Source organism: Lentinula edodes (genome assembly GCF_021015755.1).
Source record: "Lentinula edodes strain Le(Bin) 0899 ss11 chromosome Unknown C8R40scaffold_5, whole genome shotgun sequence".
NCBI classification, from domain to species: domain Eukaryota; kingdom Fungi; phylum Basidiomycota; class Agaricomycetes; order Agaricales; family Omphalotaceae; genus Lentinula; species Lentinula edodes.
In genome coordinates this window covers 492,195-517,474 of record NW_025764311.1, presented here as the reverse complement: position 1 = coordinate 517,474, position 25,280 = coordinate 492,195, and the positions used below count along the sequence as shown (strand labels likewise).

Below are 25,280 nucleotides of genomic sequence, written 5' to 3'. Positions count from 1 at the left end.
TGATTTCTTCATTTCCTTTCATCATCTCGCTCAGCGTCACGTATGGCAGCTCTACGACAAGCTGCCTGTCGCTCGCTCTTCACACCACTGAAGACTCATAATGTGTCGAGAAACTTATTCACAAAAGCATCGCCTATTCGTCGATCACCTATAACAGCTGGAATTTATGCAACTGCACTGGTACTCTCCACAGGTCTTTTTGCCGTGTATTATTTCGATGCACGCTCAGCACTCCACAGATATGTAATCATGCCTGTGTTGAGGCAAACTTTGGACGCCGAGACCAGTCATAAAATCGCTGTAAAGGTCTTGCGGAGCGGTCTTGGGCCCAAGGATCCTGTCACTGACGATGAACACCTCATGTTTGAAGTGAGTTCGTCATGGAAGCCGTATTGTTCTTCTTGAATGAAAAATTGAGTAGTTATGGGGACACCAAATCTCGAATCCCATTGGACTAGCAGCCGGTTTCGACAAAGACGGGGAAGCAATAGATGGCACAGTATTCCTGCCTGTGTTTCCACCTTGAACTGACTTCGAACTCCAGGGCTTTTTGATCTCGGTTTTAGCTGGGTGGAAATTGGCAGTATCACGCCTAAGCCTCAGGTGCGCCGACATTTTATATCATAATTCCTGTCGTTTTAACGTCTTCCACTGACTTCCAGCCAGGCAATCCCAAGCCACGCGTGTTCCGTCTCCCAGAAGACAACGCCATCATCAATCGCTACGGTTTCCCTTCCCAAGGTCATGCGACCGTATTTTCTCGTGTCCGAGCGCGTCTTCCCAAATTCCTCACCGGAGAAGAAACCAAAGCCTCTCTTCGGGACGGGTCTTTGCTAGCCGTTAATTTGGGCAAAAACAAAGAATCTCCGGCTGACTCAATCGATGATTTCGTTGCGGGGGTTAGAACATTTGGGCCCTTTTCAGATGTGCTAGTGGTGAACGTTTCGAGCCCTAATACACCTGGTCTAAGGTATGCAAATGGATATAAGTTTTGGAACAGAGTTAACGTTGGGCATCTCCAGGGGGCTACAGAGCAAAGCGTCACTAGAAGCGTTGCTGACGGGTGTCACCCAGGCCAGAGACTCCCTGCCTCCATCTTATCTCACCTCTCAAAGGCCTCGCTTGGTTCTCAAGATCGCCCCAGACTTAGATCAGTCTCAAATAGAAGATATTGCAAATGTCATCAAGAATACTGGGATTGACGGTGTCATTGTTAGTAACACGACTATTCAACGACCATCACATCTGCTAAGTGGTGAGGCGCCATTCTAGACAGACGTAGTGTTTTTTGGTTGACAGTCTGCTCCAGCTTCCCGCACTGAAAATGGGGGACTTTCTGGGCCTCCCATCAAACCATACACTTTAACCGCTTTGAGGACATTGCGAGCCAATCTTCCTCCTCATATACCGATCATTGGTTGTGGAGGAATATCTAATGGGGAAGATGCCCTTGAATATGCTCGTGCTGGTGCTACGATGGTACAGGTCTATACTAGTTTTGGTTATGATGGCGTGGGCACATGCAGAAGAATAAAGGATCAGATCGTGGAGACTCTGCAGAAAGAGGGCACGACCTGGGCGGAGATTGTGAAGAAATCCGTGGACGAATATAGCTTGAGAGAAAAGCTCCCCGAGGCCAGAGACGGTCAGGGTACGGTGAATCAGTTGATTGAAGAGGCACAACATCTCAACAAGCTACTGGATGAACTTGGGCGCAAGATGGACTCAGTGAACGATCGTACCATAGTAGCGGCTTTTTAACTGTGTAAGTATATGTTCTTCCTTAACTCGTTGTTTTGCGCCATAGAATGACAGCTTTCCGCGAAGAATGAACCTCGACATTTACTCTAGATCTAGCTATCAGGTACTTGTCAACCGCCGTTGTATGGATATGCACTGAATCTAGTTGCGTGGATTTAAGTAGCCTGGGGAGCTGTACCACCTGCTCTGATCAGCAGTTCGTCACAGAATACAGATAATCCTGAATACGTCGCATACTATAAGTTCTCTTTTAACTCAAACACCAGAATCCAAATGGAAACTGCGACTCTGCTTATCCTATGCCTGCTCGTCGCTGCTCTCTTTCTCTTCAAAAACAATGCATCTTCGCCATTATGGAACATCCAAGGCCCAAAACATAGTTCTTTCATCCTGGGTATACTTACTAATGACTGGTAGTGGTTGAACAGCACCTCAGCTATTGTTGTTTTATAGGACATCTGCGTGAGCTATTGCAGCGGCCAGCAGGTCTTGTGAGAACCAGTGACGACTTTTAAGTTTCACATGAGGCGATCTGAGTATATTTATGTATAGGCTGAATTCGAATGGCAGCGTATCTACGGGGACGTCGTGCGCATCAGGACGTCGTTTGGGGTTCGTTCGCACCGTTTTCATGTACTATGCACACGCACACTGATTCAGATATTGGCAGTCTGAACAACTGGTAGTGTCAGACCCAAAAGCCCTCCAACATATCCTTTGTTCGGGCTACAAATGGCGTAGGAGTCCAGTCCGTCGAGAAATGGGAAGACTTACATCGGGAAAAGGACTTGCGTGGGCGGACGGTATGCTCTCCTTCTCCTCTCTGGTCTTTTACAATGCTGACCGACCGTTCAGGAGAAACTCATGTGAGGCATCGCAGGCTTATGACGCCGGGGTTTCGAGCGACAGAGACTCAGAAGTTCCTCCCCATCTTTGTTGCTTGCGCCGAAGCAGTATGTTGACTGATCTCTCCCTGCATGATGTCACCCTGATGTCCTTGCTCGCATAGATGAGTTCAGAATGGAAGAAAATTATATCCAAATCTGGTGACCAGTCCTGTGTTTTTGACTTGACTGACCATCTGTCGCATGCCACCCTCGATGCTATTGGGCTAGGTGTGTGTCCGTTCCTTTTAGTCACCTTGCTTCGCCAAACCTCTTCGATTAGCTGCATTCGACTATGACTTTGGATCTATCAGCAACCACGAAAACGAGCTGGCAAAAGCGTATGAGGGTTTAACGTCAGTCACTTCTCTGAATATCGCGTCCAATGAGGTCTAATGCTCACATCAACGTTTACAAACACAGAGCCAAGGCATTCAGAGCTCCATCCAATATGGGCTTGCTTATGCTGGACCTTTTCAGGCTTATTCCATCTACAGTCATGGAGTTCATGAATGATCACAACCCCAGATTGGAGACCCTACATCATGTAGCTCATGTTGGAAAAGGCGTTGCAAAACAACTCATCGCTCAGAAAGTAGATCAAATTGAACAAGGCACTCCCGATACGGATATATACACATCTTTAGGTGCGTATGAAGTCTGAATATGGATAGCAGAACATGATTTATCCGCTGCAGTACAATCCAATTTATCAGAATCATTTAAATCACGACTTTCTGACGAAGAGCTTGTGGCGCAGATGAGGTGTGTAGGCCTTTTTGTCTTCTTGTCCTTCGCTTACAACTGCAGAACTCTACTTTTCGGAGGACATGAGACAACTACAAACAGTATCTGCTGGGCGGCTTATGGTAGGTACGTCTATATGCATTCACTTGTGATTCTTAATTAGTCGACCTATACAGAACTTGCCCGCAATCCAGAACTCCAGGATCAACTTCGCACAGAAATCAAATCCACCGAGAGAAAGATTGCAGACCGCGGAGAATTCGAGTTCACTCTAAATGACTACGAAGAGATGCCTCTCTTGAATGCCATTTGCAAGGTGCACCCGCTACTTTCTTATTCAAAGTAGACTATTCACATACGAGCTACTCCTAGGAAACTCTTCGTTTTCATCCTATTGTATTGCATCTTTTCCGAACCGCTAACGAAGATGATGTGATTCCGCTTTCAAAGCCAATAGTCGGAAAGACAGGACAACTCATCACTGAGATACCTGTCCCAAAAGGTACACGGATAGTGGGTTCTTGCTCGGCGTACAATAGGTTCGTAAATAAAAACACCTTGAAACATTGACAACTAACCTATGAAGCAGAAACCTAACGATCTTCGGCGAGGGTATAGATAAAATTGACATTCTAGTTGACATTCAACTGATTCTAGTGTAGACGCCCATGAATTCAATCCTAACCGTTGGCTCGAACCGGGGCGCGTCAAGACCGAAGATAACCTAGGATTCCCATACGCAAGTTTGTGAGTTTAATTCCACTCGGACCGCTTCCGCTGATCCCTCGAGCTGATGAACTTGCCTCGTCTATTATGTAGAGCGACGTTTGCTGCCGGAGTCCGTTCTTGTATCGGATGGAGGTTTGCGTAGGTCTATGTACAACTCTAAAACCTATATTTTCCTTTGCTGAACATTATGTCCTAGTGTGGCAGAGCTGCAAACATTCATTGTAGTCCTCCTCAGAAATTTTGCAATCAGGGATACCCCCGAATTGACCAGGATACGACGCGAATCCGCACTGACTATGGTGCCCGCAATCGAGGGAGAGCTTGACAAAGGCACTCAGTTGCCTATCCGTGTTTACTTGGGGGACTCTTGAACATTTGTGTTGTGCAAGAAGTATGAACTTTGAAGGGAATGGACAATTGTGGAGGTGTATCAAATAAAACATGAAAAAGCCTGGTAGTGATATGAAGCATGGCAAGCATGTAAATAAGCTACTGTCGGAGCTTGGAAAAAGTAGTGAGTTTGTGTAGTGAGTTTGTGTAGTGGTAGTGTTCGTCGTAAGTCGGGAAGTTGTAGTATTCATCTGTAATCGTAAATGGGATCCTGTCCCGTACATCTCAATATACCAAAAAGAAGTGAAAGTGATCGCAAGAAACAAAGGGAAATGAAATGTATATGATCGTAGACCTGTATAGCGACGTTCCGTATGGTGGCGGCCTCGACGGCTAATCCATCTACACACTCTAAACTCGTAATGGGTACGAGTACATATCACAAGAGCAGTGACCTGGAGAAGTAGAAGAAATACCAGCAGTTTGTATTACACCTCTATATATCAACCACTGGCGGAGAGGAAGTTCTTTCAGGACTTGCGGATCCGGTATCAGAGCCTAGACGGAACCATGTGGGTATCAGGCGCCATATCCTTTCTCGTTCTCTCATGGCCCATGTCTCCAAGCTCTTTGCGCATGCTTTGCATTCTGACGCTTCGCTCTTCAACCCACCAATCTCGTCCGCCATATACAGCGGATCACTGTACCCTCTCTCGCGATCAAATAAGTAATGCTTCGTCGCCAGATCGACGAGCTCTGAAAAATCTTTGCGGCAAGCTGCTGCAGATATGCAAATAGCGGCGGAAGATGAACGATGATGGTGGTAATGACCATTTTGATGCATTGATCCACTTAAAGATGAAGTATAGCCATGAGTCAGAGGATGAGTAAGGGAAAATGCAGACTGCAACTGCAGTCCGCTGTTGCGAATACTTTGGCTGTTACTCATAGATTGTATGAGTGAGGTGATTGCGTGTTGGGAAGCTTCCTTCCCTAAACAAAGTCGTTGGGTGTCACCGAGAGAAAGACAGATGGGAGGTGGAGGTGGGGTTGATGATAACGATGGGGGTGGAGACGGAGAGTTAGAAGAAGGATAATAAAGGGGATCCTGAGCACACGGATCAAAAATCTGAGGGTAAGTATACCGGGAAAGATCGAAAAAAGCGGATGGAAGAAGAGTAGGCGCGTCTACTTCACGGGCAAGGTTAATGACAGCCTGTGATAATCAACAGGTAAGTTGGCATGGTCGATGGGTGGGATGGAAGCTCACTAGTGGTGACGGATACAAACGAGCTCCACTAGTGCCCGTTTCCATCTCATAAGCTCTAGCCACATCTTCTCGGGCATCCCAACCTTTCAACGTGGATGGCCAGGCTATACTAAGATGAGCAATAGCCTTTTCACGTAATGAATCGACAAGATATTTGGTCGATAACCGTAGGACCCCGGATACAACACGAAAGTCGTCTTGATCGTTGTTTCCGAAGTGTCTGATGGAACAAGAGAGGATAAATGATACACGACATATGGAACGAAAACACGTACGGTCCATCATAGAGAGCTACGAACAGATTACCCACGTCGTCTGCCTTGTCATGAAGTTCGATAAGTGGACAGTTTTCAAAGTCATTGGGCCCGCCTTTGGAGTAGATGGAAGATCCGAGGACAGAATTAGAGGGGTTGCCTATGGAGAACATATCTCTGAAGAATGGCGAGTGTCGACACATTTGTGAGATATGAATACGGAAAAGGATGTCTTCTGCTCTACAGATAACGCTACCGTCGTCGAACCAAAGGTCAGGATGACGGTGCAGTTCAGCTCCAGTTTCGGGATCAAACAAAGCGGCTGGCTTGCTGCTTTGTCTGAAATTCATTGAAGATTGGACCGAGGATGGATAGATTTGGTTATGAGCATGTTTATAAAGTGGTAAAGATGAAAATTCCGATGCAGTGGATCTGGATGTTGGATGCACCATCATCGCCTTTGCTTATGAGGCACTTCAGAGGCGGTTTGACAATGAAAGAGCTAAGTGATAGGATATTTCTCACGACCACTTTTCTTCCTTCCATTGCACACAGTGCCCTACATTGCCTTCATTCTTCAAGTTCAGACTTCTATTGCTGTACCCGAAATCAAGGATCAAACAACAACAACGCGCGGCTGTACAGTCGGAATTACTTACCAAGTACCAAAGAGGATGCCTTGCAAGATTCTTAAACTTCGATCTATTCTAGCAAAAGGACTACCTACTCTCATTCTGAGTCTATTCTACGTCAGGATGATCAAGATGTGTTCCATTTTGGCTATCAACAGCTATTATCATTTAACATTCCAATGATCGTCATCAAGATTATCGCTGTTTTGATTCTTCTGAATCTCAGCAAACTCAAAGCTGCTCACTTTGAACTGGCACGGCAGTCTGTCTGTCATGGCCGACATCAATGGCAGATGGTAAAATCTCAAAACTGGCTCTTAGTGATGGGCACCTAATACCTAAAGTTCTTTCTCTTCTCCCATTACTTCGTCGTTCCTTTCTATGACATTCTTTCTCCGGTTGTTGTAAGTGTTTCTCGTAATGTGCTACTTCATGTAGAGAACTCATGCCACTCACACCTAGACGACTTTATGCTGTCTCACTCTTTCTCTGCCAGGTGGCGGAGGCATTCTCCTTCGAATTCCCCAACGTCATCCCTTGCTTGCTTCTGGATTTGCCTTGGGCTCGGGGACTAGGCGACCCACAAAATATGCAGTTGTTTTTAGATGACCTTGCGCCAGACGGCCTGCGAAGGCTCATACAAGCAATTGGGCCATCAATGGAAGAGGGGAATATTCCGATATCGGTGTTCAACCATCCTGGGTACGTGCTCTTCCTCTATGTTCCTACTCCAATCTCAATTTTTATCACATTCATAGCGATTTCCGAATCGATTGTGAAGACGACAATGGGTGAGTATCTGCTTTTCCCAATATCTCCTCCGTTGATTTTTCGTCTTCATTGTGGCGAACTAAAGAACCTCAATCTGGAATACGACAATCACTCTTCTGTGAGTTTGCTGAAGCTGAAATGAAATTATACCCTTTTAACTTGCTCGACTGTTAGAGATTGCCCAACGAAAACGAGCACCCCTGTGGAAAGGTCTGCATCGGACCTCACCACCAGCGCCATCGATTTGAGCTCCTCCATTCTGTCTTCTACCACCGTTTCAAGCAGCAATCCTGGTAGCAGCTCGAGCACAGCGTTCAACGCAACGTCTACTGTTACTTCCAAAGGAAGAGTCCCCTCGCTCCCTGCACCTACATTGCCTATATCATTTTCGAAATTTCCTCCGCTGAATATCTCACACCCTTGGACGTCTTTGTCTTCTCATCTTTCTACTCATCTTTCAACTCCAATCCCATCATCGGAGCCTACGAGCATGTTGCCCTCTTCATCAAATCACACTGCCTCGACCAACACCTCTCCGCCGAGGGTTGATGGCCCGGTGAAGTCTATCCCCGTTGGATCGTCACTAGTAACTTCTAGTCCGGTAAACACCTTAGCATCGACAGTTTCTTCGGATAGCTCCAACGATGCGGCGAAGAGCCTTTTTTCGTCTTTAACAATGAGGTTTGATTAAACTTCTGATTTCTGTTATGTGTTCTCATCATCTGCTATTTAACATAGTGGGAGCTGGCCTCATAGCAATTTTCTGATATCAAGCACGCCGGTTCCCAGCATTACAATCACTCATGTTACAGCTGTTTCTGTTTCACTACCTTCTTTCTCAGGCTCAAATTTCGAGACTCTTATTGGCGGCTTAAGTCCTTCGACAGATGTTGCCAGTTCAGCCACTACATCTGAAATCATTTTGAAGTCCCAGGACCCTTCGCATACTATTACCCACGCGGCGCTCGCCACTGTTGCGGAGACCTCCATTGGGAGTGACACCGAGGCAACCTCTTCTTCGACATGGATCTTCTTGACCACAAGCGGAATCACCTTATCACCTACACCAATCGTTGATCCGACACCGCACTCTATTCCCTTGCCTGCAACATCTGGGGATTCCTCTAACTCTAATGGTCATGATCAAAGCATTCAACAGACGATGAGTCAACCAGGTGCTATCGCTGGAGTCACTATTGGTGCAGTAATCTTGGCCATTGCACTGAGTTTGCTCATTGCACTGTGCTTAATAAAACATAGAAGGAAACGCCGCTTTTTTGATCGCGATGCTCGGAAATCACTCAATCCATTTTTCAAGTATCAAGCGGTAAGCCCTCCCGGGTCTCTGCCTCACTCCAGGGATCGTTCCATGACGGACATGCTACCTGATCTAGAATCTGCTTCGGTCTCCCAAACGATGGAGGCTGATCGTCAGTCTCGGCGTGGGTGGAACTTGAAGGCCCAACTTCGGAAATGGCGCTCGAGTAATGGAGTAATCGAACCGTTCATCACGTCAAGGTACCGTCTTGATCCTGATATGGTTGAGAGTGGCAGTAGAAGAATGAATGAAGCTCGGCGCTTCTCCGACGAAGACATTCAGAATGTTTTTACCAGGACGCAGGAGGAAAGATTGTTGCTCCGGAGCTCCAGTGTGATGTCTGTCGCCACTACAATGACAGCTCAAATGCGCTCCGCGATGTTACAGCCTTCTTCATCTGACGTTGAGTATCAGATAAACAGACTGCACGGACCTTTGAGTCATCGTCGTCATGACCGCACGCAGAGTCCCTCGGGTAACAGCTCTGACTCCCATTACCATCAAGTCTCTCGAAGTAATGGGCGACATGGTAATGCTTCCACTGAGACTGGATCTTCTTCGAATACAAGCAGTAAGGCGGACTATCAAGTTACACTTCCTAAAGCAACCAGCTCCACTCATCCAAGATCTCCTCTTCCATCCTACAACTCTTTCAACTCACCACTGGCTCTAGCTTCGAGCTCTGAGCCTCCTCAATTGAAAAGAATGTCTTTCCAATCCACTTGGGCAAACGATCCATTCCTCAGCAACGAGGAAATAGAAAGACTCGCTGCAGATGAGCAGGAAGCTGATTGGGCTATGGATGGTTTTTTAGAACCTGTCGCCCATGATGATCTGCCTCCTGCGTATGCTACTTAGTTAGGTCAGTCTCTGAGCCGAAGGTCAAACTTCTTTTTGGACCTTTTCAGTATTTATTCAAGTTGGAGGAGCACGGAGGACTTACTGTATATATTTTTCAAGGACCAAGACTACTTATATGACAAGATATAACATATATAGGCGCTCTCAGCGTTATTGCTATCTTCCATCTTTAGCATCACAAAGCGAATCCCTTTCTAAACCACTACAAGTTATCTTGCAATTACATTATCTGTCTCAAGCTGTTTTAAGAGATTATCGAACAGTGTTAAAAACCACCTGACACCAATCAACAATCTTTTCAAAATTATACCATCGATCGGGAGATAAGACGAGTCTGGACGAGTGTTCGCTCGGTTGAGCCAGAGAAGAGCCCAATGTCCAAATTTTCCACTGGGGGTTGGAATGTTACTGTCTAAAACACGAGTAATTCGTTTACCGTCCCTACCAGACCCTACCGTTATTGAATAAGTGCTTGTTGAAATCTCGGCGATGAGAGCGTAAAGTAGTCTGCCACATCTTATCAGATCTTATCTTATCCTTCCGGAACTAGGCCAAAGCTGGATATTTCGAGACCGTAGGTCCGTAACTGTGCCACGTGGAGCTTAGAACGTGCAATCACTTTTGAGCGCTTGAAGTATTAATTTCACCAGCTTTCCACGTTCTCTTCACACAAGATTTATCGTTTCCCACTCCTCCTTCGCCCTATCGCACCTCAACTAACTAGAAGCTCAGCCTCAAGGCTGCTCCCCATCGACATGTCATTTCTATACCGTTCCTTGCGCTTTCTGCGCTCGATGTGTGCACCCATAACAGCGGTCATTTGCTTCTCTTGTCTCCTCACGTTCATTTTTATCTTATATCAACCAACACCTGGACCCGGCATAAAACAAAGACTGGGCTGGCAAAGCTGGGACTCGATTTCCATGAGTAGCGAGGATCTAGCTGCAGCATCTTCAACATCAAATGGAAGTACTAGTCAGGATCAAGGTGGAAATTCCAGTATCGAACTGCCGGAAGGGGTCGACTGGTGGAATGTCAGTGGTATCCCAGGATCAGGTCAGGATAAGGTCGATACAACTAGTTTTCCTTTGGATGTTTGGGCTCCGTTATTGCCTCACGATACTGGTCGTAAGTTATCGGAATTATCATCTGGGCGGTTTTGGTTCTCATATTACACATGTTTTATAGTATCAGAAGTATCCGTAACCCATTGCTACATGGACCCAATAATTGCTGGAGACTTGTGCGCGCCTTCGACTACGACAGAAAAGGACGCTATCCGTGGGCCTTGGGTTCGTGTGGACCGGAATCTGAATGATGAATCCGGTTATATGAGTGGCTTTCTTGTTCGTCTCTTCTGCTGTATATCAATTACTTATCCTGATGCCCTCCACTCAGAGCATATGGTACCGTCGTACTCGTCGCCTTGACATCAATCTCATCGACTCAATACGCCTCCTCCCTTCTCAGGAAGAACCATCCCCTCTTGATGGCTGGACCAAAGTCGATAAATCCCTTCGCACAGGTGTCTATCACGCTAACCCGCTTTTCCTTTGGTATCATGTTGGCAAAACCGCGGGTGAGATGACTTCAGACGACAAAGCCCAAATTATCACAGAAATAGACGTCTTGTTCGGAGAAGACGTACCGTGGTGGGGATTCGAAAAACTTGAGCCTCCTACGATGTACAGAAAAGACGACATAGTTGAGGGAACCTACATTACTATCCGGAAAGGTGTCCATCCTGTACCGAAAGCACCCCCACTGCATTTTTCAAGAGATGGCAAATTCAAAATTATGCAGATTGCGGATTTGCACTATTCGGTGTCTGTTGGCAGCTGTCGGGATATGCGTACGGGCGAAACGTTGGATAAACTATGTACATCCCCGGATGGGCCTGGATCGGACAACCTTACCAATACACTCCTGGCGCGTATGCTGGATGCGGAGAAGCCGGATCTTGTAGTTTTTACAGGTGATCAGCTCAATGGACAAGGCTCGTCGTGGGACCCTAGGAGTGTTCTCGCAAAGTTTGCGAAGGAAGTATGGGGAAGAGGGATTCCTTGGGCAGCGGTTTTTGGAAATCATGATTCTGAGAATGGTATGGACAGAGAGGATCAAGTAAGCAGCGACGTTTTTCTCGTATGTTCAGACATTCTTACCGAAGGGACATTTTCAGATGAAACTGATGGAGGCCATGCCCTATAGCTTAGCTCAGAGAGGACCACGAGACTTGCACGGAGTCGGAAATTATGTTCTCAAAGTTCTTAGTGCAGATCCGTGAGTGCTACTTACAAGCCCTCCCTGCTGGTTTTCTTTCATGCTCACTATCTATATACCTGTCTTTATTTACCCCATTAGTTCAATGACCCACCTGCTCACCCTCTACTTTCTGGACTCCGGCTCCTATTCGAAAGGGTTCTTTAACTTCTGGGGAATGTTCACACCCACTGCGTATGATTGGCTGAGACAGGATCAAATTGATTGGTTCTTAAGGGAGAGTGGTCAGTCTTTGCCCTTATATTAACCCCTCTCACATATCCTCAAGCACTTTTTCCAGCTTCAATAAACATGATAGAGAGACCATTCACCCCAGATGGCGCTAAAGACTTATCATCAATAAATTGGGCCCGACAGACCGACCAGTTAACACCACAAACACACAGACTTGCCAAACCCAATGCGATGATGTTCTTCCACATGCCTTTGTACGTTACGGATGTTATATGTTGTCAATGCATTAACAAGCTCATTCTTACTCCCTGTCCCTTATTCTCAGACCTGAAGCCTATTCCACTCCAGACAAGAATCCCAGCACCCAACGGCCGTTAGACGTGGGTTTGAGCGGACTCGAGCCAAACGGAAACGCGGATTCTTCCGATGGGTTTTTCGAGAAGGCGTTGTTGAACGCTACAGAGAGCATTCACGTTAATGCACAGGCAGGGTCTGAGACGCGTCCGAAGCAGGAAGTGAAGGTGGTAGCTAATGGCCATAGTCACAGTATGTTTCGCTTCAGGCTTATATACTTTTATGCTCACGATCCTCGTTCTAGTTACGGAAAATTGTCGACGCGTGAAGGGAGTTTGGATGTGCTTTGGTGGTGGAGGGTACGTGAAAGTTGTCCGTTATTTTTCGAATTTTCAAATAACGCGAAAATTCAGATCATATTCTGGATATGGCAAAGTCGGATTTGACCGTCGATTCCGGGTGTATGAGATCTCCGAATACGGGGAAAAGATTCGTACATGGAAACGCTTGGAGGGGGTCGAAGCTGAGCCTGAAGGCCATGTTGTTGATGATATGGTTCTGGTTGGACCCGGTGCTACACCGTAACCTGACCATTAGTTAAATTAGTTGTACATTATGCTCTTGAAGTCTGAGGTCCCTCAATAATTTGGCAAGCAGGAAGGAATCGATCTACTCAGCTAGTTGAGTGTCATCCTCACGAAACCGAACATAACCCCTCCCTCAAGGGATGGCCTAACAGGTATTGACAGATAACGAGGCGAAGTTACTCTAGTTCAAGTTCGTCATTCGGTACGGACCAAGATTTAACGATCCGAATAACAAAGAGCTTGTGAAAAATCATTCGAGCTAGTAAGCACATCCTTGAGTACGAGGCTTTAGAGCGTTGACGGTAAGGTTTAAAAACTGAAACTACGTACGTACACGTCCAACTGAGATGTGGGACACTCTTTTGTTTTCTATTGGATTCCTCGTAGTAACCCTTCGAGTGATCAAGGCGTTGCAGCTGGGTCCGAAACTACCACCTGGGCCTTCAGGTTTTCCAATTGTGGGGAATCTTTTTCAGATTCCGACAAGTCAGCCGTGGCTGGTTTTCGACCAGTGGACGAAACAATATGGTAAGAAATTTAGTGTCCTCAGCTGCTCATTGTCTCGTCGTTGACGGCTGCACTAGGTCCCATCTTCTATCTCAATATCGCCGGCCAGGACACAATCGTGTTGGGAACGCACAAAGCAGCAGCAGATCTTCTAGATCGACGTGCCAATATTTATTCAGATCGACCGGACTACATTGTTCTGAATATGCTTACGAGTGGCATGCACTGGGGATTTGCCCGACTCAATGACTTGTGGAAAAGACAACGCCGGAGAGTTCACGAGTAAGCGTTCATACTTCAAGGAGTGAAGTGTCGAATTCACGGCTGGTTTCAGGGCGTTGAGAGCTCAGACAGCAAAAGAATACTTCGGATACCAAGAGGCAGAGTCTGTCATTATGCTTGATCAAATGCTGACCGACCCAGAGAACTTCCTTGACCATTTTCAACGCGCATCGACATCTCTAACTCTCTCTATAGTTTATGGATGGTCACCGCTTCTGAACTCTGATCACCCAATCATTTGGAAAATTGACCAGTTTAATCGAAAATTTTTTGTAGCCGCTGTTCCAGGGTCATTCTGGGTTGAGTTTAATTACTTCGAGTGGATGAGATATCTCCCAAGATGGATGTGTGCATGGAGACGGGATGCAGAAGAGACCTTCAAGCGTGTCACAGTCACACTAGAAGGGCTGTCTGTGGATGTACAAAAGCGAATAGTGATTGAAGAATTGAACAGTTTGAACGAGGACTAACTATATGTTTTCAGGATAGGGGCGATGATCCAACAAGCGTCTGTGGAAAACTTCTCCGAAACGTTCAGAAGGAGGATTTTTTCGAAGCAGCTTGGACTTCTGCCTCTGTTTAGTGCGTTGGCACTTTTACTGATTGGTTTTTGGTTTGCTCAGCTTGATGACAGTTTAGGCGGAGCAGAAACTGTGAGTATCTTGCATGTTGGTAATTTGTCACATAGTATCGATTTGCTCGCCACCCAGACCTCTGGTCAGCTAGCTTGGTTCATGCAGGCGATGATTTTGTATCCGGAAACCCAGCGGCTAGCACAGGAAGAACTCGGTGAGAAAATTTAGTTCCAGGCTGATATACAACACTGAGTTTATGCTTTAGATCGTGTTGTTGGACCATACCGTCTCCCCACCTTTGATGACTTTGATCATTTGCCGTTTATACAAGCTATGGTTAAAGAAATAATGCGCTGGAGAGGGGTAGGCCCACTGGGTAAGGTAACAACGGCAAATACGCTAGCATGCATTCACGTCCTCCGCAGGAATACCTCATCGGCTCACTCAAGATGATTATTATGAAGGATATTTCTTGCCTAAGGACACGATCTGTTACGCGAACGTTTGGTGAGTTTGAGGCTACGTTCTTTGGAACAATTGAGGCTCAATTTCATCCCCGTTCAAAGGTCGATACATCTCGACAAGAACGTTTACGGCGACGATGCTGAACATTTCAATCCTGGGAGGTTTCTGGATAACAACGGAAAGCTTAAATCTTCGATCGCAGATACTAGGGACGAGGGACATGTCACTTACGGTTTTGGAAAGAGGTGAGTTTGATATATAAACAAATAGACTCGGTCCCGAGCACTGACGAGCACCGGAAGAATCTGTGTTGCACGGCATGTGGCAAACAACAGCTTGTTCATCCATATCGCATTTTTACTCTGGGCACTGAATATTAGTGCTGAGATAGATGCAGATGGAAATCGCAATCTTCCCGATTCCCTTCAGTGCAAGGAAGGTCTCAGTGTGTGAGTCGCCGAAATATACACGTCCACACTCAACTATGATTGATTTGTTGCATTACTTTGTAGTCGACCGGTTCCTTTCTGTTGCAACATTTCTGCGCGCAACCCGGATGTTGCGCAAGTGGTAGCGCAAGCAAAAGCCGATAAAGGAATCTGATGCAAACCTAAATAGGGATTAGAAGTTTTCGCCCCTACATAGTGGTATCCTGCCAGAAATTGGACGGCCCACTCTATGACTTCCAATGTTATGAGTAGCTTTAGCTTATTCACAAGAATTCGCTGGGAAGTGTGCGAACAGTAATTCGGATTAAGGCCTGAGGAGAAAGCCATAGTCATCATTTTCAACAACAACGTTGTGATACCCGTAAAACCGTGTACGGAGGTTGCAAAGATGTTCAATCGTTTATGATCTTTGCTATACCAGATGAGAGCTGTAATAAAAGATTTAAATTGAATTAGATACCGATTACCCATCGTTTGTTCATTATGCATTCGCCTCCACTTCCTTCTTCGGTTTCCTATTCCTCGGAAACTCGACATTCATTGTCTTCCCTTCCATCCTCGTCTTCTGCCACTGCCCAACCAAGTCAGCCACCATTTGCTCCTTCAACTGCCTCCTCCTCGCAACCTCTTTCAAGATTTTCCCTCGTCCCTTCACACTTCCTTCGTCGAACTTCCACTGTTTCGATTCGTCACCTCTCGCAGAGGTAGCCGCGCTTCGGAATCGATTCTGAGCAAACATCTTATGTGCTTCTTTGACGAAATACTGTTGCTCGATGAAATCTTCCCTTTTATCTCTCTCTTCCTGAGGCATATCCTCCATACGGTGTGGGTAGTAAAATGGATGAACGAGACCCACGACGGCACGTTTGTAGGTACTTCGCATTTTGCGGTTACTCAGTCCACGTGGTTTGCTACGGCCGTAGTACAAGTCCGTACGAATGTAGGTGGTTTTGACACCATACACAGCGAAGAGGTACGAGCGAATATCGGTTTTTGTGACAGATGGGGGAACACGGAAGGTAGCTTCGAAGGGATTGTAATCTTGCCCTTCGGGAGTGTGATTTCTGACAAGACGGAAGATGATATTAGGGAGGTACACTGGTTGACCGGCAACGTCGACTTCCTGCACCGTTTTTGTCACATCTGGATCCTCTTTGGTTGGCACAGTTCGTCTAATAGTCCGGAACCCACGAATCCGTGATCTCCTGGCGTCCCTACGTTGAATCCATTCTTTTGGTGACTGTACTTTCCCATCTTCAGACTTAGGAAGGGTACCAAGAGCTTTATGTCTCTTGTACCTAGCCAAGTCAGAAGGCGAAAGGCCGTCAGGTGTAGCGTCTGTTTCTCCTGGGCCAGGGGTTAGTCCAAGTTGTTTTTCGCGTCGCTCACGGACAGCAAGGGGAACCGAGGCTGTACGAGCAGCTAATGCACTGGGCGCATGTCGAGTAGAGTAAGGGGCGGAGTGTAAACTAGAACATATCCGGTGGACGTGTCTGAACATCGACGCGGAGGATGAGTGAAAAATAATAATATGCCGGTGGCAGTGGCGAACCGGGACAGCCTCCCTCGTGCCGGCCCGAACTCTATTTCATCTCTCCATCGGACGGTGGCGACGCTGCCTCGCTGAAGGTCCTCACAAACAGGGACTTCGCAATAATTGGCCTCATATCCTGAGGCTTGTAACCTCCTGAAACTAGCAAACACCTACACAAATTCCGGAAAAGTTGTCCAAACTTCCATCATCATCCATGTGCTCTGAATTCTCCCTTTCCGGAAATTTTGAATAGGTCGGATAATCAAACCAAAAGGTTTCCTAGATTTTCGCGTACCAATCACTTGTAACTTGTTGTCGTTCAAGCCCTCCTAAGTAGTGTAAAGGTACGAGTTCTTTCTTAAATTACATAGCCAGCTTCGCAGACTTGTGATTCTGTGAATCAGCTTTTTCGGTCACTGCCAGTGCAAAAAACGGATAGTGTGTATAAATAGAAATATAATCGAACTTTCGTCCACGAAACGCTTGCTACCCGATGGATCCGTCGGACATGACAGAAAAACGGAAGCTTTTTCTGGGACACCTTTATAAGCCAAGCTTGAGCAAGACTCATTCATCTCTTTTCCTTCCGAGCCGCCTTCAGTCTGTTCCAACACCCTTCCCGCATAGACCTTATGTTCCTCCCACTCCTGACCGCTTTGTCGGTCTTAGGCTCCTCCTATGCTCAAATTAGTCTCGTAAACGTCACAATCGACAAAACCTCCTTTGTAGGAGTGTACAATTCCACCTTGGGTGTAGACACCTTCCGTGGCATCAGCTATGGGACGGCGGAGAGATTCAAGAGGACTACAGCTCCTTTGTATAATGGGAACGTTACAGTGGTGAATGCCACTGCACCTGGGGTTGCATGTCCACAAGTTACGGTTAGCTCGGTAGGTCTCCTAAGAAATCTGAATCGATGGTCCATCGATTGATTTTCCCTGACTTCTTAGAGTACACTTACTACGACGAACTACGGAGGTTCGTCTTAACGTAGCAAGCCTTTGTTTTTGCTTACACCATCCTACAGAATACGGTTTCGGAGAAGATTGCACCTTACTCGACATTTATCGCCCTCACAACACCACTAGAACCTCAAAGCTACCGGTCATGGTATGGATCTACGGAGGAGGACTCACCCAAGGAGCTTCATTTTCATATCCGGGTAGTGGTATCGTTGCTGTTTCTTCCAAAATGGTATGTAACGAGATTTTTCAATTTTCCCGTTTTTCTGCCTTTGCACCACATTGTAAACCTTGCAAACACTGATTTTCTCCAATTTTTTTCCAGGAACTTCCGGTTATCACTGTACGTTTCCATAGGCTGTGTAACACAGGCTTCCAGGGTCATTTCTGAAACATTTTGTCTTGTCCGTAGGTCATCATCAACTATCGTCTTGCGCTATGGGGATTCCTGTGAGTAGCGTTCCTTCCATAGTTATTCGGGTTTCCCTAAATTTAAATCTATCTCATTCAGTGGTGGCCAGGAAGCAGAGGATAATGGTGCCCTGAATCTGGGATTATACGACCAGAGGGATGCGATGACCTGGGTGCAGAACTATATTTCTTATTTCGGTGGAGACAAGGATAAGGTCACCTTGTTCGGACAATCATCTGGGTCGTGAGTCTCAAAGACTACGCAGTCCTCCTGTCCGTGTCGTTAAACATACGTTTACAGAATGTCGATCGCATATCATTTCTTGACTGAAGACACCAATCTCTTCCGTGCTGCTGTACGTCAGATTCTACCATTTCTACCCCCCTTTGTTTCTCTCTCATGCTCATCCTCGTTCTTACGTAGATTCTTGAATCTGGGGTTTCGACTTCCGTCCCCGTTCTCAACGCATCTGTCAACCAACCGGTATACGACGCCCTCGTTAACCTTGCTGGATGCAATAACTCATCAGACACCTTTTCTTGCCTCCAAACCGCCGACGAATCTGTGCTTGCGGATGCAGCAAATTCGATTGCGAGTGCTCCGAATTCCTACAGCGCTAGAGTGAGTTGATGGCTTTGTAGTTAATGCGCATATTCAAACGATATCTACCATAGCCTTGGGCAGCTGCAATCGATGGTGAAATCATCCCTGATAGTCCCGCTGTTCTTACAGCTCAAGGGAAAATGTAAGTAATCAACAAGTGATTTTCTTCTGCTTGAGTGATGTTTATATCCGTTTCTAGTGCTAATAAACCCTTCATCGTCGGTGACGTCCAAGATGAAGGAACAGTTTTCGTTCAACCTCAAGCTTTAAACACAACGGATGACTACATTACCTGGCTTGGCCTTGATTACGTTGGTCGCAACGCTCCGTTCCTCAGTAACGAAACAACATTGGCAACGCTCGAGAGACTGTATCCTGACGTAGAAGCGCTTGGTTCACCTTATGGAACGGGCAATGTAAGTTTCTTCGGAGAACAGTTCAAGAGGGGTGCTTCGACATATGGAGGTGAGAATTACACTCAGTATACAATCTTACAAGGCTGATCCATATTCATTGCCTCGTAGATATCCATTTTCATGCACCCAGAAGAAATTGGCTTGAAGTCGCAGCATCTAAGGGGATGACCTCTTGGTGCTACGAGTTTGCTCAAACCCTTCCGTCCGTCCCAGAGTGGACTGGAGGTATGTCGCTGATTACTATTTCTATGACGATGATGTGTTGATTTATCTCTCTTGACGTCTAGTTTTCCATGCCAGCGATGTCTTCTTCGTCTTCCTCGAACTCCCTTCGACAAGTCCCGATTTTGCGCTGGCTGAACAGACTGTCGCTTACTGGTAAGCAGATCTGATCGTACACAAATCCGAAGCCAATAACAACCCATAAAATTTTCAGGCTCTCCTTCGCTACCCACCTGACTCCTAACCTCGCCGCTGCCCTCGTTGGTGCACCCTTATGGTCGCAATATGGCTCATTAAAGACCTCCCTGTACATGTCTTCCAACGAGACGAAACTGGTTGTGGACAATTTCCGAAAAGAACAGATCGAGTGAGCTTCTTACCCATTCCATGGTCGAACATATCATGACTGATTGCGAATTTCATCTCTTTTTCTTACCTTCAGCTTCATACGATCCGTAGCTGACCAGTTCCTGGTGTCTCCCACGCCTACCGAGAGTGCAAGTGCTAGTGGCACTAGCAGTGTTGCGATTGCGACTGCAAGTTCCTCTTGCCCGAAAGGTATCATATGTATGAGTGGACGCGTTCGCGGGGGTTCTTAAAAGCTTCTTGTCTCTTGGACTATTGGACTTATTTGCAAACATACTTCCACCCATTCTTTAACAAAGATCATCTATATATCTGCACTTTTGCATGGTGTCGATGTTGTAGCGTTTACTATCATACTCGATTTATAATATAATTTGTGTAGTCAAGTATTGAAGGAGCGTACGTCTAAGACAGATTTCAGGAAATATCAGGGAAGTACATTGCATCGTTTTCAGAGATAAGGGTTTTCCTATAAATTTCTCTCTACAAACAACACGGGCTATGCAATTAAGTGAAGGTCTGATTGTGTACATAGGGCAAGCGAAAAAACGACGGTGTGAAGAGAACCGTCGGGCTTCGACCTCACAACTTGAAACCAGGACAGCCTTTTTTAACCCTTCACCCAGCCATATCAGCCTCGTTCAAAGCATAAAAGGTGAATTCGCTGGCCGATCCCTTTCGTGCGTGTATCCTCGTATCTGCTTATATCGAGTTTTGAGTTGAATCCTCTCCAATTTCTTCAAATTAAAACTCGTATCGTCTACAACCAGATCCCTGATCCGCGTCCACTACACACTTAATCAACGAAGACTCAAGCATCAGATTCGCTGGCCGAATCTGCTTACAGGTGCGCTCTCATCATTATGTTCAATCACTCGCGAATGGCGTCCGAGTCCTTCATCTTTTTAGACTTCACATCGTCAATCTCTTTCCTCGTTCATATCATCTCTGCTCCTTTCGCGCTCGTTGTGGAAATTTTTGCCATCAATCGGACTGTATCCATCTAATTGTGAACCTTACGATCACTGACATTCAACTTATTCGGTGTCGTTGCCTCGTCGTCAATCAAGTGCATAACCATCGGAGATATCATGGCCACTGGTACTCCGTTATTGTCATTGCGTTCGATTTTCCTTCTCCTCCTCCTTGTTGTCTTCCATGTCCACGTCATGGGCAGCCCTCTGCTTCCCCGCGCCTCGGAGAAGTCTAAACCAAACCGAAAACTGAAGTTGGGTGTGTGACAGCTTTTTGTTTGTAGACTGCCACTATTCGACATATCATTATTCAGATAGTAATCGGGTAGTCCAGATCACCCTCACGCGTACGCGGCAAATCGAAAGTGGGGTCACAGGCGCCATTAGACAAAATCGAATGGTGCTAAATACCGAGAAGGATGACTTCGCAGATGAGTGGAAAATCTTACCTGGCAAAAGAGTTGGTTTTGGGGCAGTACGAGACTCTGCCGAAGTCCCATTTACTTCATCAAATTGGCCCTGGAGATCTCATCGATTTTCTGAACTACGAAAATGCAAAAATGATCCGACCGAAGTCTGGGAGAAGCTGGCGGAGGTCCCTTTGAAGACATGGAACCCATTGAACAAAACAGAGTTGTTTGAGCACTTTGAAAATAGAATCCCGGTTGAAGGGCGATTTCGTTATCCCGATGCAATTATGCAACACCTCTGGCAGATAAAGATCATTCAAGATTCCGATATTCAAAAGTGGAACCAGCGGGTTGGGGAGATGCTGCAGATGGAGATGTCAGAGGTCTATGTGAAGAAAATGAAGGAGATCAAAGACGAGGCAGAGAAGAGACAGAAGTCGAGGTTGGCAGAGGAACCCAGTCAAAATTCCTTGGATACATTCGGCCTCTGAAAGTTTTTTTCGATAGCATTCATGTCGATAACATAACCTCACGCAACCATGTTTTTCTTGTTAGAATATAATCACGTTATATTCAGCAGCAATGGCAGTAAGAGATAGAGTGCACACAGCACTGTAGTTGATCACACAGATCAGACAATGAAGGAGTAGAGAGGACTACTTATTCGACAAGACGAATACTACAGGTTTATATACAAGTCCAAGGTAGACGATGTCATGTTACAGCTTAACATAGCGAGAGAGAAAGGAAGTACAATACGATGTATCCTACTGGTAGTCCTATAGTAATAGTACACGATGGTGGGATTGATAACACGGCGGTGAGACTGATAACACGATAGTGAGATAGTGGTTTGTAACAAGAGAACGATGTTCCATAGATGGTATGTGAGTCATCAAATGTTAACACTCCCCCTCAAACCTTTGTTAGTCCCATGGACGCAGCGAAGTGTTTGGCCTTAAGAGATGGAAGCGCCTTTGTAAAGATGTCTGCAGTCATGTCTTCTGTAGGGCAGTAGACAAGGCGAATCTTTCCTTCTTCAACGACATATCGGATGAAGTGGTATCGAATATCAATGTGTTTGGTTCGGGCATGGAAGCGATCATCTTTAGCAAGAGCGATAGCAGATTGGTTGTCAGCATTGAGAATGATCGGTTTTGTGATAGGGCCGAATAATTCCGATAAGAGGTTCCTAAACCAAATTGCTTCCTTGGCAGCGTGAGTCAAAGCAATGTACTCAGCTTCCGTGGTTGATAATGAGATAGTATCTTGTCGCTTGGATGACCATGACACTGCTCCTCCGTTGAGCATGAAAACGTATCCTGAGATAGCATGTCTATCCTCCTGGGACATTCCGTCAGCGTCCGTGTATCCTTCTATTTCTGCTTGTGTTCCTCCGAATGTGAGCCATAGGTCTCGGGTGTATTTGAGATATGCATAAACACGCTTTACAGCATTCCAGTGAGTAATTCCGGGGTTCTGCAAAAACTTTGCCAGTATGCCGACTGCGTAAGTAATGTCGGGTCGAGTTGCTACTGATAAGTATTGTAGGGCGCCAACAGCTTCTCTGTAGGGCTTGTCGCGCATATATGTGATATCCTCGACGGTAGTTGGCATCTGGTCCTTGGTAAGATGTATGTGTGGATCGAATGGAATGGAAAGGGGTTTGACATCTGCAAATCCATATCGAGATAGGATTGCGTCAATATATGCCCTTTGGGATAAATGAATGGATCGTGTATGTAGAGATCGGCGGATCTCAATCCCTAATAACCAGTGAATCTCTCCAGAATCGACAACTTCGATCTGGTCCCTGATCTTCTTCTTTAGAGTGTCCATTACAGCCATGGTCTTGGTAAGCATAGTCATATCATCGACGTGGATGAATATGATACAAAAGGGGTCAGTTCGATAGAATACGGCATGATCGGAATTTGACCTGGTGAGACCGACTGATGTCATGATCTCCCTGAATCTCATATACCAACGGCGACCGGCTTGTTTAAGTCCATAGAGGGCGAGCTTGAGTTTAAGCACTTGTCCTGCTTTAACTTCAATGTCGACACCTGGTGGTGCCTTCATGTAGATTTGTTCATTGTCATCCAGTTTACCATATAGATATGCCGATTTGACGTCCATCTGGTGGATGAACATGTTCTGTTCAGCTCCTGTGCTGAGGATGGCTCGAGCTGCTGCTAGCTTTGTGACTGATGCGAACGTTTCATCTGGGAAGTAGTCAACGTCTGGTATCTGGTTAAAACCTCGTACCACTAGTCTGGCTCTGTGGCCTGTGACTTTTCCTTGTTCGTCTCGCTTGGTCCTGAATACCCATTTCGATGTGAGGATGTTGGCATCATCAGGCGGAATGACAATATCATATGTCCCGCGCTGTTGTAATCTTCGGATTTCCTCATTCATGGCTTCCCGCCATTGAGACCAATCGGGACGTCGCATTGCTTCTGCAACTGATGTGGGGTCAGCGATGATTTCACCTGTTACTTGACCAAGTGATGCTGTAAGATGCCTAAGCTCTCGGTTCGGCTCTCCAAGTCCATTGATGATGTCCTGGATTTTCTTGGTCGGCTTCCTGACGCGTTTTCCTGTGATTATATCTGGGTTGATGGGTTCGGCGATTTCCTCTGGTACTGGTATGATAGGCTGTTCCGACTCGGTGATCGATGTTTCCAGATTTCCCAAATCCTGATCCTCCCCCTCAACGGGTTGGATCTGCCTATCAGAGAATTGCACATTACGTTCGGTTGAGACTGTGTGGCGATCTGGCCAATAGATGAAGTAACCATTAGATTCTGGCTCGATGCCTACCCATCGACCTTCCTGTGCTTGAGGGTCAAGCTTCCCAGGTTCCTTTTCACGTTTAACATAGACCGTGCTCCCAAAGATGTGGAAGTTGGAGATGTCGGGAATTGTGCCAAATCGTTTCTCCCATGGAGAAATCATACCATTTGCCTTCTTTGGTGTCCTGTTCCATACATACACCGTGTAGCCCATCATGAATCCCCAAAGCCATTTCGGTAATCCAGATGATATCATGAGGCTGCGTACTCCATTAAGTAGCGTCCTGTGGCTGCGTTCCGCTATGCCGTTGTGTTCCGGAGTGTCATGTACCGTAAGGCTACGCTTAGTGCCTAATCGTTCCAGGTATGCTGTGAATTCACCACTGAGAAATTCTCCCCCTCGATCAGAGTGGAGTTTCTTGACCGTTACGCCATATTGAGTTTGGAGACCGGTTTGGAGTATTACGTATTGAGCGAAAGCCTCATCTTTGCCCTTCATTAACGGTTCCTCCAACCAACTGGTTGCTTCGTCAATGACTGTCAATGCGTAGACATAATGATTTAACGTCTGGACAGAAGCTGGTCCCCATACATCCATGTGGAATACATCACCGAATTTTTCCGCTCTCGGGGATGTTCGAACTTTGGAGATCGGGGATCTGGCAGCTTTAGCAAGCATGCAAGTTCGGCATTCGGGTTCTTCCATCTGCTTAGGATCTAACTTGATCCCATGAACCTGGTTTGATTTGAACATATGTTTGACATAAGCATAGTTCTGGTGGCCAGCGATGCAGTGTGCTTCATAAAGCGAAACCATCCTGGTTGCCTTCCCGGCATAGGCATATTCTGCGCTCGGAATCTGGTAGAGACCATTTGTCTTGGGAACGATTCCAATTGTCTCCCCCTGTCTATTGATGATCTTAAGAGTTCCATCTTTGATTACCATCACATATCCTGCATCATCAAGTTTACCCAACGATACAAGTGTATTTGGCGTGTTGGGGCATAGGAGAGTGTTTTGGAGCGTAAGTGATTTCGAGATTCCATCAGTGTTGATAGGAAGATCGATCTGGAGATTTCCGGCAATGTTGGATGTGAAAGTCTCGGCGTTAGCTGCCTGGATAATTCGGGTAGGGACATTCCGCGTGTTGCGAAGTTTGTCCTGAAGTGGAGTCATGTGGGATGAGCATCCTGAGTCAAACAGAATTGCTCCGCTGCTGTGAGATGCTACGAAGGCTGTCTCGTAATTACCAGCGATTTCAGAGAAATTAAATATCTCCTGTGACGTAGTTGTGGTAACTTCCACGGCTGCCCACGATGACTCGGGTACTTCCTCAATGGTGGCTGAGGATCCCACTTCTTTATTCTTTGATCTCCAATTATTACTACCGCTCCCAGACGGTTGGGTTTTCTCCT

At 46.2% G+C, this 25,280-nt stretch overlaps 9 protein-coding genes across 9 annotated transcripts; 7 read left to right on the top strand and 2 right to left on the bottom strand.

Moving 5' to 3' along the window:
- The first annotated feature begins 1 nt into the window (after window position 1).
- Window positions 2-1,765, top strand: C8R40DRAFT_1088124 (Dihydroorotate dehydrogenase-domain-containing protein). The gene is made up of 6 exons (XM_046227394.1): window positions 2-369; window positions 422-494; window positions 545-603; window positions 663-970; window positions 1,023-1,255; window positions 1,310-1,765. The coding sequence occupies exons 1-6, from the start codon at window positions 43-45 to the stop codon at window positions 1,759-1,761; spliced, it is 1,452 nt and encodes a 483-aa protein (XP_046090048.1). The 5' UTR covers window positions 2-42; the 3' UTR covers window positions 1,762-1,765.
- Window positions 1,766-1,885: 120 nt separating this feature from the next.
- Window positions 1,886-4,720, top strand: C8R40DRAFT_690836 (cytochrome P450). The gene is made up of 16 exons (XM_046235883.1): window positions 1,886-2,155; window positions 2,215-2,252; window positions 2,314-2,373; window positions 2,432-2,564; window positions 2,617-2,714; window positions 2,771-2,876; window positions 2,929-3,001; window positions 3,069-3,292; window positions 3,344-3,410; window positions 3,456-3,514; window positions 3,569-3,708; window positions 3,765-3,931; window positions 3,982-4,004; window positions 4,055-4,139; window positions 4,212-4,259; window positions 4,318-4,720. Exons 1-16 carry the CDS (start codon window positions 2,035-2,037, stop codon window positions 4,490-4,492), a joined length of 1,617 nt encoding a protein of 538 aa, XP_046090047.1. The 5' UTR covers window positions 1,886-2,034; the 3' UTR covers window positions 4,493-4,720.
- A 227-nt stretch (window positions 4,721-4,947) lies between these two features.
- Window positions 4,948-6,325, bottom strand: C8R40DRAFT_1037351 (uncharacterized protein; the record flags this gene model as incomplete). The annotated part of the gene is made up of 4 exons (XM_046223658.1): window positions 4,948-5,302; window positions 5,363-5,667; window positions 5,722-5,941; window positions 5,997-6,325. 4 exons carry the CDS (start codon window positions 6,323-6,325, stop codon window positions 4,948-4,950), a joined length of 1,209 nt encoding a protein of 402 aa, XP_046090046.1.
- Window positions 6,326-6,867: 542 nt separating this feature from the next.
- Window positions 6,868-8,962, top strand: C8R40DRAFT_690310 (uncharacterized protein). The gene is made up of 7 exons (XM_046235881.1): window positions 6,868-7,011; window positions 7,070-7,309; window positions 7,366-7,398; window positions 7,464-7,496; window positions 7,553-8,059; window positions 8,117-8,705; window positions 8,773-8,962. The coding sequence occupies exons 1-7, from the start codon at window positions 6,989-6,991 to the stop codon at window positions 8,833-8,835; spliced, it is 1,488 nt and encodes a 495-aa protein (XP_046090045.1). The 5' UTR covers window positions 6,868-6,988; the 3' UTR covers window positions 8,836-8,962.
- Window positions 8,963-10,312: 1,350 nt separating this feature from the next.
- On the top strand, window positions 10,313-12,890 carry C8R40DRAFT_1037267 (Metallo-dependent phosphatase-like protein; the record flags this gene model as incomplete). The annotated part of the gene is made up of 9 exons (XM_046223650.1): window positions 10,313-10,685; window positions 10,746-10,903; window positions 10,956-11,678; window positions 11,737-11,837; window positions 11,919-12,061; window positions 12,118-12,265; window positions 12,337-12,557; window positions 12,610-12,664; window positions 12,719-12,890. The coding sequence occupies 9 exons, from the start codon at window positions 10,313-10,315 to the stop codon at window positions 12,888-12,890; spliced, it is 2,094 nt and encodes a 697-aa protein (XP_046090044.1).
- A 349-nt stretch (window positions 12,891-13,239) lies between these two features.
- C8R40DRAFT_1166919 (cytochrome P450) lies at window positions 13,240-15,324 on the top strand (the record flags this gene model as incomplete). Its single annotated transcript, XM_046230930.1, has 11 exons — window positions 13,240-13,420; window positions 13,477-13,681; window positions 13,734-14,115; window positions 14,166-14,263; window positions 14,316-14,334; window positions 14,392-14,470; window positions 14,522-14,632; window positions 14,682-14,763; window positions 14,823-14,966; window positions 15,024-15,170; window positions 15,234-15,324. The coding sequence occupies 11 exons, from the start codon at window positions 13,240-13,242 to the stop codon at window positions 15,322-15,324; spliced, it is 1,539 nt and encodes a 512-aa protein (XP_046090043.1).
- Window positions 15,325-15,726: 402 nt separating this feature from the next.
- On the bottom strand, window positions 15,727-16,602 carry C8R40DRAFT_995282 (uncharacterized protein; the record flags this gene model as incomplete). Its single annotated transcript, XM_046236766.1, has 1 exon — window positions 15,727-16,602. A coding segment is annotated over one exon (876 nt), but the record flags the coding sequence as incomplete, so codon positions are not given.
- Window positions 16,603-17,336: 734 nt separating this feature from the next.
- Window positions 17,337-19,918, top strand: C8R40DRAFT_1166917 (Alpha/Beta hydrolase protein; the record flags this gene model as incomplete). Its single annotated transcript, XM_046230929.1, has 14 exons — window positions 17,337-17,594; window positions 17,655-17,682; window positions 17,732-17,898; window positions 17,992-18,009; window positions 18,079-18,116; window positions 18,178-18,321; window positions 18,379-18,433; window positions 18,502-18,699; window positions 18,753-18,823; window positions 18,881-19,146; window positions 19,206-19,322; window positions 19,385-19,475; window positions 19,534-19,686; window positions 19,762-19,918. 14 exons carry the CDS (start codon window positions 17,337-17,339, stop codon window positions 19,916-19,918), a joined length of 1,761 nt encoding a protein of 586 aa, XP_046090041.1.
- Window positions 19,919-20,776: 858 nt separating this feature from the next.
- C8R40DRAFT_1166916 (uncharacterized protein) lies at window positions 20,777-21,560 on the top strand (the record flags this gene model as incomplete). Its single annotated transcript, XM_046230928.1, has 2 exons — window positions 20,777-20,918; window positions 20,974-21,560. The coding sequence occupies 2 exons, from the start codon at window positions 20,777-20,779 to the stop codon at window positions 21,558-21,560; spliced, it is 729 nt and encodes a 242-aa protein (XP_046090040.1).
- Between the last annotated feature and the right edge of the window lie 3,720 nt (window positions 21,561-25,280).

Excerpts from the sequence above, each read along its gene's own strand:
- C8R40DRAFT_1088124 (XM_046227394.1), top strand. The coding sequence starts at position 43 with ATGGCAGCTCTACGACAAGCTGCCTGTCGCTCGCTCTTCACACCACTG. Across the intron at positions 495-544 it reads AGACGGGGAAGCAATAGATG|GGCTTTTTGATCTCGGTTTT; the intron begins GCACAGTATTCC and ends TTCGAACTCCAG. Across the intron at positions 1,256-1,309 it reads ACCATCACATCTGCTAAGTG|CTTCCCGCACTGAAAATGGG; the intron begins GTGAGGCGCCAT and ends AGTCTGCTCCAG.
- C8R40DRAFT_690310 (XM_046235881.1), top strand. The coding sequence starts at position 6,989 with ATGACATTCTTTCTCCGGTTGTT. Across the intron at positions 7,012-7,069 it reads ACATTCTTTCTCCGGTTGTT|ACGACTTTATGCTGTCTCAC; the intron begins GTAAGTGTTTCT and ends ACTCACACCTAG. Across the intron at positions 7,399-7,463 it reads GATTGTGAAGACGACAATGG|AACCTCAATCTGGAATACGA; the intron begins GTGAGTATCTGC and ends GGCGAACTAAAG.
- C8R40DRAFT_690836 (XM_046235883.1), top strand. The coding sequence starts at position 2,035 with ATGGAAACTGCGACTCTGCTTATCCTATGCCTGCTCGTCGCTGCTCTC. Across the intron at positions 4,140-4,211 it reads GGATTCCCATACGCAAGTTT|AGCGACGTTTGCTGCCGGAG; the intron begins GTGAGTTTAATT and ends TCTATTATGTAG. Across the intron at positions 4,260-4,317 it reads TGTATCGGATGGAGGTTTGC|TGTGGCAGAGCTGCAAACAT; the intron begins GTAGGTCTATGT and ends ATTATGTCCTAG.